The sequence below is a fragment of the Patella vulgata genome, chromosome 2 (genome assembly GCF_932274485.2).
Source record: "Patella vulgata chromosome 2, xgPatVulg1.2, whole genome shotgun sequence".
Taxonomy (NCBI): Eukaryota; Metazoa; Mollusca; class Gastropoda; family Patellidae; genus Patella; species Patella vulgata.
The window spans coordinates 9,998,971-10,012,036 of NC_065880.2; the positions used below are offsets into that span (position 1 = coordinate 9,998,971).

The 13,066-nt window shown below is 39.5% G+C and overlaps 1 protein-coding gene across 1 annotated transcript in view; it reads right to left on the reverse strand.

Moving 5' to 3' along the window:
- The window catches only part of LOC126812223 (sodium-coupled monocarboxylate transporter 2), a 51,520-nt gene that overhangs the window by 17,498 nt on the left and 20,956 nt on the right, over positions 1-13,066 (reverse strand). The window contains exons 4-7 of the mRNA XM_050538502.2: positions 6,144-6,209; positions 4,976-5,027; positions 2,843-2,910; positions 1,003-1,157 (exon numbers count right to left, since the gene is read on the reverse strand). Coding sequence (XP_050394459.1) covers positions 1,003-1,157; positions 2,843-2,910; positions 4,976-5,027; positions 6,144-6,209 — 341 coding nt within the window. The remainder of the gene's footprint in view (positions 1-1,002; positions 1,158-2,842; positions 2,911-4,975; positions 5,028-6,143; positions 6,210-13,066) is intronic.

A 13,066-nucleotide genomic window follows, 5' to 3' on the forward strand; every position in this document is an offset into this window, starting at 1 on the left:
GGGGTTGGATGGCCGAATGGTTAGCACGTGCGCGTTGTATGATAAGCTCTGTCATTGAATCAACTGGCGTGGTTTTGATTCCCTGGTTGTACGTGACAAGGAGTAGGGTCGCCTGTCCAACCTCGTGGGAATACTCCGGGTCCTACGGTTTCCTCCCACTGCTAAAGACCCCTACGCGCAAGCGAATTATTGAAATACAATTGAACCGTGTGTTAGTCCCGAAATGACCTAGTTTGTGTCGAATGGACGTTAACCGCGGCAGAAATATTCTACTCTTGGATTCGAACCTAGGACCATAGGACCATAACCTTCGGGCAATCTTACTTTTCGGACAGACGCGTAAAGTGTTCAAAAACAAAAATTATTCCATCTAGTTGGCCAAAAACGTGCCAGAAATCTAAAAAAACACTTATTTTACTTTTCTTTTAATTAAATATCACGAATTTGTACTGAATTGACTGTGATTAAAACATTTTGTCTGGAGCCACTCTACTTTGTGCGACATTTTTCGAGAATCGATTATTATTTGTGAATGCAGCTTCAACAGTATAGTTGGATGACTAGATCGGCATAAAGTGGGACTTCGGTTGCAAACCGATTGGAAACTTTGAAGTTGCTTAATTCACAGGCTAGAATAGCAGAAAAGTTCTTTTGCTGCTGTTAAATCTTCAAAATGTTCTTGGGAGCGCAAGGCCCCTATACCCCGCTATATCGGACCACATTGAACTGTCTTCAAGGGCTGTTATAGCAGGAAAACGCTTTTGTGGCAGTTTAATTTTCTTTCGCATACAACCGGCACCGCAATCTGTAACCTGAAATTTTTCGGACAGTTCAGGTCCCCCCCCCCACTCCAAACATTCATATTTTATGGATAAATTTATCTGATATCTCTAGATTTATGTTGGTAAGAGGATTCTTTATAAAAGGACGTATATGCTTTCCAGACAACAGGGGGGTGCTTCACTCGCTTCCTATATATAGCTAAGATTTTTTTTCACTTACTCTGTAAAATACACACGACCACTATCGTTGGCGATTTCCCAAGCGTTGGCAAACCCACCGACCAGGATACTACCCCTAATGAGTACAGCCAATAAACCAGTTATCATCATGACTACTTGAAATGTATCCGTCCATAACACAGCCTTCATTCCACCCTATAATAATATATATATATATATATATATATATATATATATCAAGTATTTATTTCATTTATTCCCTTCCTTTGGAACAGATAGATTGCCAGGCAACGAAACATACGCCCACAGTAGCAAGGTCGTCCGTGCAGTCGTGAGTAATGAGAACATTTACAACACATGAAATTTTGATTACGAGTAATAGCCCATTAAGTAATTATCAGAAATCATTAAAATTTGTTTTGATTGTTTGTCTCATGAACGTAAACAATTTATATTAGCTTTAGGGGGCGTCAACAAGATTTTTCAGAGTGATCAAGGGCCATAACTCTTGCAGTAATTATCAAATATCATTAAAAACCAATCGATTTCTTCAACCAATGACATTAAACACTGTGTATAAATTTAAAGTCAATCGGATATTAGATTTAGCCTCTAGAGCGTCCACAAGTTTGTTCAAGGTGATCAAGGGCCATAGCCCTGACAGTAATTATTGTAATACAAAACATTTAATATCAATTGCCACAATCAGTGGAAATCGTTGCAAATCAATAGGCGTCTTCTTCTCATGACATTAAACATTGTGTATAAATTTAGAGTCAATCGGATATTAACGTTAGCGTCTAGAGCGACCGCAGGGTTTTTCAAAGTGATCAAAAGTCATAACTCTGGCAGTAATTATCGTAAATCAATGAAAATCAATAGGATCCTTTGTCTCACGATAAATTTAAAGTCAATCGGATCTTAACTTTAGCCTCTAGAGCGGCCACAATTATCGGGAATCGCTAAAAATCAGTAGGCTTCTTCGTCTCACGACTTTAAAAACTGTATATATTTAAAGTCAAGGGCGTCCACAAGCAAATGTGGAAGCCGGACCGACAGAACGACGGACGGACTGGCGGGGGGGGGGGGGGACGACAATATACGACCAGATTTCAATGTGGAATCTGGATAATCATAGGGAGGCAAATACTCTTAAGATTTCAGATGGAGTACCCTTGAATTGGAAATGAGGGAAATTATGCCCAGACAGTGGCACTCTTATTTGGAATTCCAACTGGTTTGAACATGGTCTTTGGGATCTTACAATATTGACCTTTCGTAACGTAAAACATGTTATAGATATTAAGACTGATCTTGCAAACGGCAGCATCTGTGCCAAAGACTGATAATATTAGATTCATTTTTGTCATGGCGACAAGCATGTGAACAAGTCTGATATTATAATGGTGTGATAACCTGCTATCACTAATATGATTAATGCTTCTTAAATTATCCACTATAAGGTCAACTTCCTAGTAAGTCGTTAGCCTGTCACCACTTTTCAAGCCGTCATTGGTAACGACGTTAATCCCATCTATTGTTTTTGTTGATTTATTATATTGTTTAATCTTTTATGCATTGTTCATCTATCGACATGTCAGTTTTAATTACAACATTTAATTTTATCTTTTTATCTGATTTTCCTTAAACATTACAAAGTTTGTACATTGAAGGCAGTCACTAGTTAGGATCCCTTACTAAGTGCAGTAACTGGCCTGTCAGTACTGTATGACGACATATGTATATTTATGTTCCGGTATATTAAAGAATTGAGGAATCATTCGAAGTCTGTTATATCCGAAGAGAGAAATTACACCTTTAGAATATCTTCTAATGCCATAAAACTGTTTGATTAACGTAACATAGATATTAATACTTACGAATGTGGTGTAAATGGTACAAACGATGCCTACAGATATAACTGATCCCCACAACGTAAACCCAGTTACTGTAAAACAAATATAAAATAGATTGCCAGGCAACCAAACATGATAACAGATCTCAACAACGTAAACCCAGTTATGGCGTGTAGGGGTCTTTAGGAGTGTGAGGAAACTGGAGGGGTGACCCGGAGAAAATGCATGAGGTTGGACAGACGACCCTACTCCTTGTCACGTACAACCGGGGAATCGAAACCACGCCAGTTGACTCAATGACATACCTTATGATATAGCGTGCACGTGCTAACCATTCGGCCATCCAACCCCCCTGTCATCGTTAATCCTTGTGCGTATACAAGGGGTATTTCGTAACCCGACGACCATATCCTTTTCGTTTGTGAGGAACTGGGTCATAATTGTCTAGCGAGAATTTTATACATTGTCAGCTATTTAATTTCGAGTATTATGCTGTAAATAGAATGGGCGTGAGGCTGTGGCAACATTCATCATTTGACAAGAAACTACGAATATTACATTATCGTACACAAGGGGTCTTGTGCCCCCCCCCCTTTCCTTTCAATTTTTTTCTGGTTACAAGTGTCTAATCTATTCTGCGCTCGGTGCTAGCTTTGTGATTGGAATCTTTCTTACTGGTGATATTGTTTTGGTCATTCTAGTTATCTAGATTTAAGGGGGTGGATGGCTGAATGGTTAGCGTGCGCGCGCTGTATCATAAAGTCTGTCATTGAGTCGACTGGCGTGGTTTCGAATCCCCGGTTGTACGTGACAAGGAGTAGGGTCGCCTGTCCAACCTCGTGGGTTTTCTCCGGGTCCTCCGGTTTCCTCCCACTGCTAAAGACCCCTATGCGCAAGCAAATTATTGAAATAAAATTAAAACCATATGTTAGTCCCGAAATGACCTAGTTTGTGTCGAGTGGACGTTAAACCCCATTTCTCTCTCTCTATCTAGATTTAAAAGCAAATCTAGGTACTCTACCAACCCCATTAAAAGACAGATTCTACATGGAAATGCCAATTAAGTTATGTGTAGATTTGTATGGTTTCAAAAATACCTTATAATTCATATCGTCACTGTTAATACCTCAAATATTTTTGTTCACTTTGATTGATTATTATTCAGTCTTGATATGAAGCTGTAATTTGATCGTATTTGAATAAAATTATGCACCCAAAAACCTATTATTGTCTGGGGTCTTAGATTACCCCTTGTTGCTGACAACGTTTTTTGTGCAACGTGACCGCACAAGGGTTAAGGGATACTATATTTATGGTGTAATGAAACGGGGTGTAACGCTCTACTCTTCTGCCTTGCTATTGAAGACGTGCACCAACCATTCAGCAACGACAAACAGCAGCAATACTCTTATTTCTAATTCCAACTGTCCAAAATTATTTTAAATGTACGTCATGGGGTACACGGTTTTCACGTACCATCCGAAAGCCCAGACAACATTTCATGCGTCTCTTAAGACCACGCCAGTACGTAAACGGGGATTTTGAAACACTCCATGCTTTGTTAACTTGTTATTTTTAGACTTGCTTAGGCTTTCTGAAATGTTCAGAACCTTTTCGAATCATTCGCTGGTTAGTGGAGTTTAACGTCCGCTTCCACATATGATAATATCGAAGACAAATACTCCCAACGAATCTTGTCAGAATAGCCAGTGGTGATTGATGGGTTAATCCAATGTTGTGTATTAGAAGTTTAGGAACGAATGGTAATTCGCAATCCCCATAACAGTGATTACAGGCGCAGTACATGAAGATCTGACCGGTTGTATTGGAAGGTCGCGTCAGTGGCCGTACGAGCGTCAGACATTGATTAATCAATCAGCGTTGACGTTTCTAGTGATTTACCCACCGTTCCGTGCATGACATGTCAGGAGTCGCCGTAACAGATGGTTTCATTGGCTAATCCCCCACGCCACCCAGAACGCATGTTATATAACAACTCTTTCAGATCCTAGTGTGGTACAGACAAATAAAACGAAATTTAAAACTATAAAAAAAAACCCGAAACGAAATAGGATCTGTGTTTTAATCAGATTAGTGTAGTCATGATACAGTGTCTGTTGGACTCAATACTTTGTCAATATTTAAATTCGTACTTACCAGCATTTAAAGCTAACGATGGAGCGTACAATACAATGGCCATGTATAATACCTACAATATACAATATATATTATCATTGTTTAAATAGCAATCATAGCTAATGATGGGGAGTACAATACAATACAATTATAGCCAACGACGGGGAGTACAATACAATGGCCATGTATAATACTTACAATATATAATATATATTATCATAGTTTAAATAGCCATTATAGATAAAGATGGGGAGTACAACACAATGGCCATATATAATACTTATTACCACAGTATCAGTATACATTATGTAAGATTTCGATTATAAGCTGGCAGTTCTATTAGCTTATTTGAAAATAGATAATGAAAAGGGTATATGTTGAAAATTTCAGTCAAATTACTTCATTCTGAGTGACGTAACGACTGTTTTGAGAATAGCGAAGTCTCGATTGTCATTACTACCGTTGTTACGATAGTAAGCAAAGTCTAGAGTATCCAGCTTTTAATCAAATCATTAATCGCAAATAATGTTTAAATCCGTTAAGTATCTAGAGCATCCGATGCCATTGAGAGTTGATTATGGTCTTGGCAAGTGAATCAATAACATTTAAGGTCTTAAAATTAGACGTGCAATAGGCAGATTTAGCTCTTGAATAATCCATTTTTAACAACACTGAAAGCTTAATTTAAAGTTTAGTTTATATTTTCAAAAGTTTAATTGGACAAATCTCCATGGAAATGGTCTTTCGCCCTAAAATCAATTAAATCGTGCTAATAGTATTCCAGTTCATCACATCTTTGTAAATACTGAATATTGTATTTTGCAAGAAATAAAGGGAAATGGGGTTTAACGTCGTACTGTTCTGCTCCGGTCGGGCTAATAAAGAAGGGTATACGCCATACAGTGTGCTACGAGGGAAATTTTGCCCGGGCAGCGACACTATGGCCGACTCTTATATCGAATTCAAGCTGCCAGGGGATCTTTTACGTGCACGCCAATGTATACACAGGACTTCGACAGCTGTCCCCCTTCCCTCACCACTGGCAAGGGGAAACCAAGTCGGAAAATCCTGATGAACTTTCCCAGCCAATGCAGGGATCGAACACGCGACCTCCAGTCTAGCGAGTCAGCGTCTTACCCACCTAGCTACTGTGGCTCCCAAATAAATGTAAAAGTAGAATAGTTATTACCATCTGAAAGGCGAAGGTCATTGACCCGGCAGTTCTTACTCCTTTACTAAATCTTCGTTCTAAATACTGAAATAGAAAAAAAACCGTGTTTAATATTCATATAAAGTTACAATATAACTTATAGCTTTCAATCTAATATATAATAGACATGAAACAAATCATCATACTAAACTTACGCTGTCTATCCACAGTTAGCTCCGCTTGTGAAAAGACTCTAAGCCAGTTGGCCGACATTTTTTTAAGTCTTAAATCGACGAGTTTAGTCGAAAACACTAAGGTAGGGTGACCCACCATAAATAAATATCTCCAAATATCTCGACAATTACGCCACAATATTTATATATATATACCAAGCCTTAAATCATTTTCACACAAATATAGTCACTAAATAAACGATCATGTTGTACTTCATAAGCTATGACCATTTAATGATCTATAAATAATAGACTGAAACTGGTTCCAAATTTCGTCCATAACATCCAGACACTTTTGAGTAAAAGATAGGTTACGTGCCCTTGTTTTGAAATTAGGCTCGCTTAACCAGTGTACCGACCATTCTACTTCTGATTGGCAGGTCGGGATAATCAAGACTACCTTTTTACGAAACATAACCGAAAGCTGGAACAAGAAATTGAATTTAGAAAAACGCACGCTAGCCAACTCAACAATTGTTTTAAGAATCTTGTAAAAGTAAAATGAAACTACTGATAGTATCATGTTCCTGCTAACGAAAGTGATTCAGAGATATTATTTGTACTAAACCAAAAGATGCCGTTCTTAACGGTACAGTTAATGATAAAGCAATTTAAAAAATAAAACGAACGTAATTTCTAAAGCTGCTGTAATAACCAAGAAGCTAAATTTTAATGATATTCAAAATCGTCAACAATAGATTTTTTACGGCTGTAATAGTTGATAGATTTGTAGAGAATTGCACGTGCCATGGCTATTTATAGCATCATACAGTTCACCGTTGATAGTTCGAGACTACCACTGAAGCGTGTACATTAGCCGTAGGATATTTCGAGAAATTTGGGCGGTATATATATTATAGCTTTCAAACTAATATATAATAGACATGAAACAAATCATCATACAAAACCTACGCTGTCTATCTACAGTTAGCTCCTCTTGTGAAAAGACTCTAAGCCAGATGGCCGACATTTTAAGTCCTAAATCGACGAGTTAAGTCGAAAACACTAATTATTTACTAAAATTGAAAAGGCTTATATCAGTCTCGGTGTGAATAATAGATATGAGTTTAGACCCGTATCACAAAACAGTACATTAATTGTTGAATATGGCAGCCATTTAGGACAAAGATCTATTCTCGAAGTGGAGGAGAGAGAGAGAGAGAGAGAGAGAGAGAGAGAGAGAGAGAGAGAGAAAATTAACGTCCATTCGACACAAACTATGTTATTTCGGGACTAACATATATTTTAATTTAATTTCACTAATTCGCTAGCGCGTAGGGATCTTTAGCAGTTGGAAGACCTGGAGAAATACCACGAGGTGGATGGACAGGCGACCCTACTCCCTGCCACGTACAATCCAGGAATCGAAACCACGCCAGTTGACTCAATGACATGGAATTGAAGAGATAAATGTCCTTCAAGTATGGTGATTATTATTTCGGCCCACTACTACTGTTCCGGTTCGATGAGTTTGGAGAATGTTTTTTTTTTTTTTAACAAATTTGGAAATTTATTGTTCGATATTTGTTTTCCGTTATTTGTTTTTGTTGAAATGTATTTCGGCCCACTACTACTGTTCCGGTTCGATGAGTTTGGAGAATGTTTTTTTTTTTTTTAACAAATTTGGAAATTTATTGTTCGATATTTGTTTTCCGTTATTTGTTTTTGTTGAAATGTAAATTTAATTTTTTGATTTTTTAAAATAAATTTTATCTTTATATTAAAACACAATTGAATTAAATACAAATGAAATGAAATGAAATGGGGTTTAACGTCCTACTGTTCTTCTCCTAACCTGGGCTAATGAAGACGGACATACGCCATACAGTGTGCTATGAGGGAAATTTTGCCCGGGCTACGGCCTACTCTTATATCGAATTCCAACTGCCAAGGGATCTTTTACGTGCACGCCAATGTGTACACGAGACCTCGGTTTTTCGTCCCATCCGAACGACTAGACAGCTGTCCTTGTCAAGCCCTCCGTCATGCATCACTGACAAGGGGAAACCACGCCGGAAAATCTGGATGAACTTTCTCGTCCAATGCAGGGGTCGAACACCCGACCTCCAGGCTAGCGAGCCAGTGTCTTATCCACTGAGCCGCGTGATCCCCCGAATTAAATACAAATATAATATACCAGTCTGATATGACAAATGTTTGAATTATAAAACACATATTGATTTTAGGAAACCAATGTTAATTTTAGGATACAACTGCTAATTTTACTGTACACATATCGAAATGACAAATGAAGAAATAAGAATTAAGAACGCTAAATAAAGAGCTGTTTGGTCTTCCATACATTATAAACCCATCATACATATTTTTTTAGTATTCGACGCGTTGGTCTGCTTCCAATTGATGAATAAGACATTATCACCTGTATGTCGTTATCTTTAATGAAATAGCATATACTTTTAAATACACGAGTGACGACAGGCCTCTAAATGAGAGAGAGAGAGAGAGAGAGAGAGAGAGATAGAGATGGTTTTAACGTTCACTCGACACAAACTAGGTCATTTCGGGACTAACATATGGTTTAATTTTATTTCAATAATTCGCTTGCGCATAGGGGTCTTTAGCAGTGGGAGGAAACCTGAGGACCCGGAGAAAACCCACGAGGTTGGACAGGCGACCAGATTCGAAACCACGCCAGCCGACTAAATGACAGACTTTATGATACAGAGCGCGCACGCTAACCATTCAGCTATCCAACCACCACGCCTCTAAATGTATGTACGGTGAGTTAGATATCTTGAATAAAAACAGTGTGATAGTTTTCTATATGCAAGTTGAACTTTATTTGACTCGTATATTGACGACCATATATCTCTATCCCGCTATGAATAGTTTAAGCCTTTAAAAAACCCAATCCATTTAATCTCCTTTAATGACGCCAGTTACATGTACTCTTAGGGGCCCTGGGACGGCGCACCGACTGCATCGCCCCCTCCCCCTCGTCAGGCCTGGACACCTCACTGTCCTTGGTCTTGCATGGTCAGTATCATGAAATGAAATGGTGTTTAAATTGTCATTCAGTTAAGTGGTGTGGTTTCGAATGTCCGCTTGTATGTGGCAAGGAGTAGACTCGCTTGTCCAACCTCGTGGGTCTTCGCCGGGTGAACCATGTGTTAGTCTCTCTCTCCCTGTCCCTCTCTCTCTCTCTCTCAAATCATGTTTTAATGGATTCCGATGTCACATTAAATTATCATCCCCTCAACGAAAATAAACCAAAACAGACCCACACGACACATGTTCCTTCTCTACCTCCGTGAAAATTGCAAGATTGAATTCTCTTTTGATGAAAAGAGTAAAAAACTCATCTTTTGATTAATGAGTAATTTATTCTTTTGTCATTTTAATAATGACTAGACCGGTATGCATAAACGAGATCAGTTGGGGTCAAAGGTTAAAGGTCATGACACCAGATCAGCTGGTGTTTAAATATTTTTAGTAGGATAACAATGATCTGTTTACGGTATTGTACGGATTGATCATTAATAAAATATCTCGGGGTTCGTCAAGGTCATTCTGCAGCTCTTATAGTTGGCGTATTGTTTCATTGTCCCAAATTATAATAAATCCAGGCTAAGTGTTAAAGGGTTCTTTAAACATATACGTTTAGAGATCGGGACGTTCTGTCACAAAAGCGAAAATATTCATTCCATCCTAAATAATGTCCAAGAAATATGACATGAAAAGGGGTTTAACGTATCACTTTTTGCACCGCCTGGGTAAATGAAGACTGGGCTAATGTAGACTGGGTAAATGAAGACTGGGCTAATGAAGACTGGGCTAATGACGAATGGCCTAATGTAGACTAGGTAAATGAAGACTGGGCTAATGATGACTGGGTTAGTAAAGACTGGGCTAATGAAGGCTTGGCTAATGAAGAATGGCCTAATGTAGACTAGGTAAATGAAGACTGGGCTAATGATGACTAGGCTAATAAAGACTGGGCTAATGATGACTGGGTTAATAAAGACTGGGCTAATGAAGGCTTGGCTAATGAAGAATGGCCTAATGTAGACTAGGTAAATGAAGACTGGGCTAATGATGACTAGGCTAATAAAGACTGGGCTAATGATGACTGGGTTAATAAAGACTGGGCTAATGAAGGCTTGGCTAATGAAGAATGGCCTAATGTAGACTAGGTAAATGAAGACTGGGCTAATGATGACTAGGCTAATAAAGACTGGGCTAATGATGACTGGGTTAATAAAGACTGGGCTAATGATGACTGGGTTAATAAAGACTGGGCTAATGAAGGCTTGGCTAATGAAGAATGGCCTAATGTAGACTAGGTAAATGAAGACTGGGCTAATGATGACTAGGCTAATAAAGACTGGGCTAATGATGACTGGGTTAAAAAAGACTGGGCTAATGAAGGCTTGGCTAATGAAGAATGGCCTAATGTAGACTAGGTAAATGAAGACTGGGCTAATGATGACTAGGCTTGGCTAATGAAGAATGGCCTAATGTAGACTAGGTAAATGAAGACTGGGCTAATGATGACTAGGCTAATAAAGACTGGGCTAATGATGACTGGGTTAATAAAGACTGGGCTAATGAAGGCTTGGCTAATGAAGAATGGCCTAATGTAGACTAGGTAAATGAAGACTGGGCTAATGATGACTGGGTTAATAAAGACTGGGCTAATGAAGGCTTGGCTAATGAAGAATGGCCTAATGTAGACTAGGTAAATGAAGACTGGGCTAATGATGACTAGGCTAATAAAGACTGGGCTAATGATGACTGGGCTAATAAAGACTGGGCTAATGATGACTAGGCTAATGAAGACTGGGTGCTATGAGGGCAATATAGCCCCGACAGCAGAGTTCTTCATACTCTTCCACAAATTCCAAATATCACGGGGTTCTATTATATTTTGCCTCGTCCGAACGACTAAACACTGTAGCTTGACAGGTTCATCGTGTTGCACCACTCACCACAAGGGGAAATCACGATGAAAAAATTGGATATAGTAGTACAAAATACCTAACATAAGTATAAGTAAGCCAACAGGATCGAACCAAGGATCCGACGGTAAATAAACCACCCATGCCCAGGATCGAACCCAGGACCGGTCGGTAAGTAAATCACATAGGATTGAACCCAGGACCGACCGGTAAATAAACCACCCAGGACCGCCCGATTAGCTAACCACCCAGGATCGAACCCAGGATTGTTAGTAAACCACGCTGGATCAAACCCAAGACCGCCCGGTTAGTAAGCCAACCAGGATCGAACCCAGGACCGACCGGTTAGTAAACCACCCAGGATCGAACCAAGGACCGGTCGGTAAATAAATCAACCAGGATCGAACCCAGGACCGGCCAGTTAGTAAGCTACACAGGATCGAACCAAGGACCGGTCATTTAGTAAGCTACACAGGATCGAACCCAGGACCGGCCAGTTAGTAAGCTACACAGGATCGAACCCAGGACCGGTCATTTAGTAAACTACACAGGATCGAACCCAGGACCGGCCAGTTAGTAAGCTACACAGGATCGAACCCAGGACCGGTCATTTAGTAAGCTACACAGGATCGAACCAAGGACCGGTCATTTAGTAAGCTACACAGGATCGAACCCAGGACCGGCCAGTTAGTAAGCTACACAGGATCGAACCCAGGACCGGTCATTTAGTAAGCTACACAGGATCGAACCCAGGACCGGCCAGTTAGTAAGCTACACAGGATCGAACCCAGGACCGGCCAGTTAGTAAGCTACACAGGATCGAACCCAGGACTGGCCAGTTAGTAAGCTACACAGGATCGAACCCAGGACCGGCCAGTTAGTAAGCTACACAGGATCGAACCCAGGACCGGCCAGTTAGTAAGCTACACAGGATCGAACCCAGGACCGGCCAGTTAGTAAGCTACACAGGATCGAACCCAGGACCGGCCAGTTAGTAAGCTACACAGGATCGAACCCAGGACCGACCAGTTAGTGAGCCACCAAGTACGCCAAGAAATTGCAAAATGTCAAGTGGACGTTAAACCCCATTTCCCCTCTCCCCTCCCCCCCCCCTCTCTCTCTCTCTCTCCCTGCCTCTCTGACTAAACACTCCATCCTTAGACATTTAACTGAATAGAACTAAAAAAAAACCACTTCAATACTTTATTACCATATAAATCAGACGGATATTTTTTAAGACACGATACAGAATATTTTCATACAAAAGGGTATCTTGTAAAGCACGGTACACAACATTTTAACACAAAAAGGGTTAAAAAGGCTTTTAAATTCTACCTTTACGTAATAGTGCAACTATCGGGGTGTTATTGTTAAAATTGACGAAAAGGTAATTCGATATCAATTCTTATACTGTAATGCATGATCATATCATAAAATCAGACAGGTATCTTTAAAAGCACAGTACAGAAAATATTCATACAAAAGGGTATCTTTTAAATGAAATGAAATAAAATGGGGTTTAACGTTCTATTGTGGCTGCTCCTATACTGGCGAATGAAGACGGGCATACGCCATACAGTTAAACATGCATTATGCAAGAGCAAAATCTGCTTATTACAAGTCTTTTTTTAGGCCTGAAATGTTATCTAAATTATCAATTAGACTTTAAATAACTTATCCAGACCATAATAAACTCTCGATGTCAAGGCTAGCCTTCGATGCTGGCTGGATTAGATTCATATATGCCGCTAACGGCCATTGATAATTAAAAAATAAAAAAAAAGTGGATAATCGAGACTATGCTGTTTAT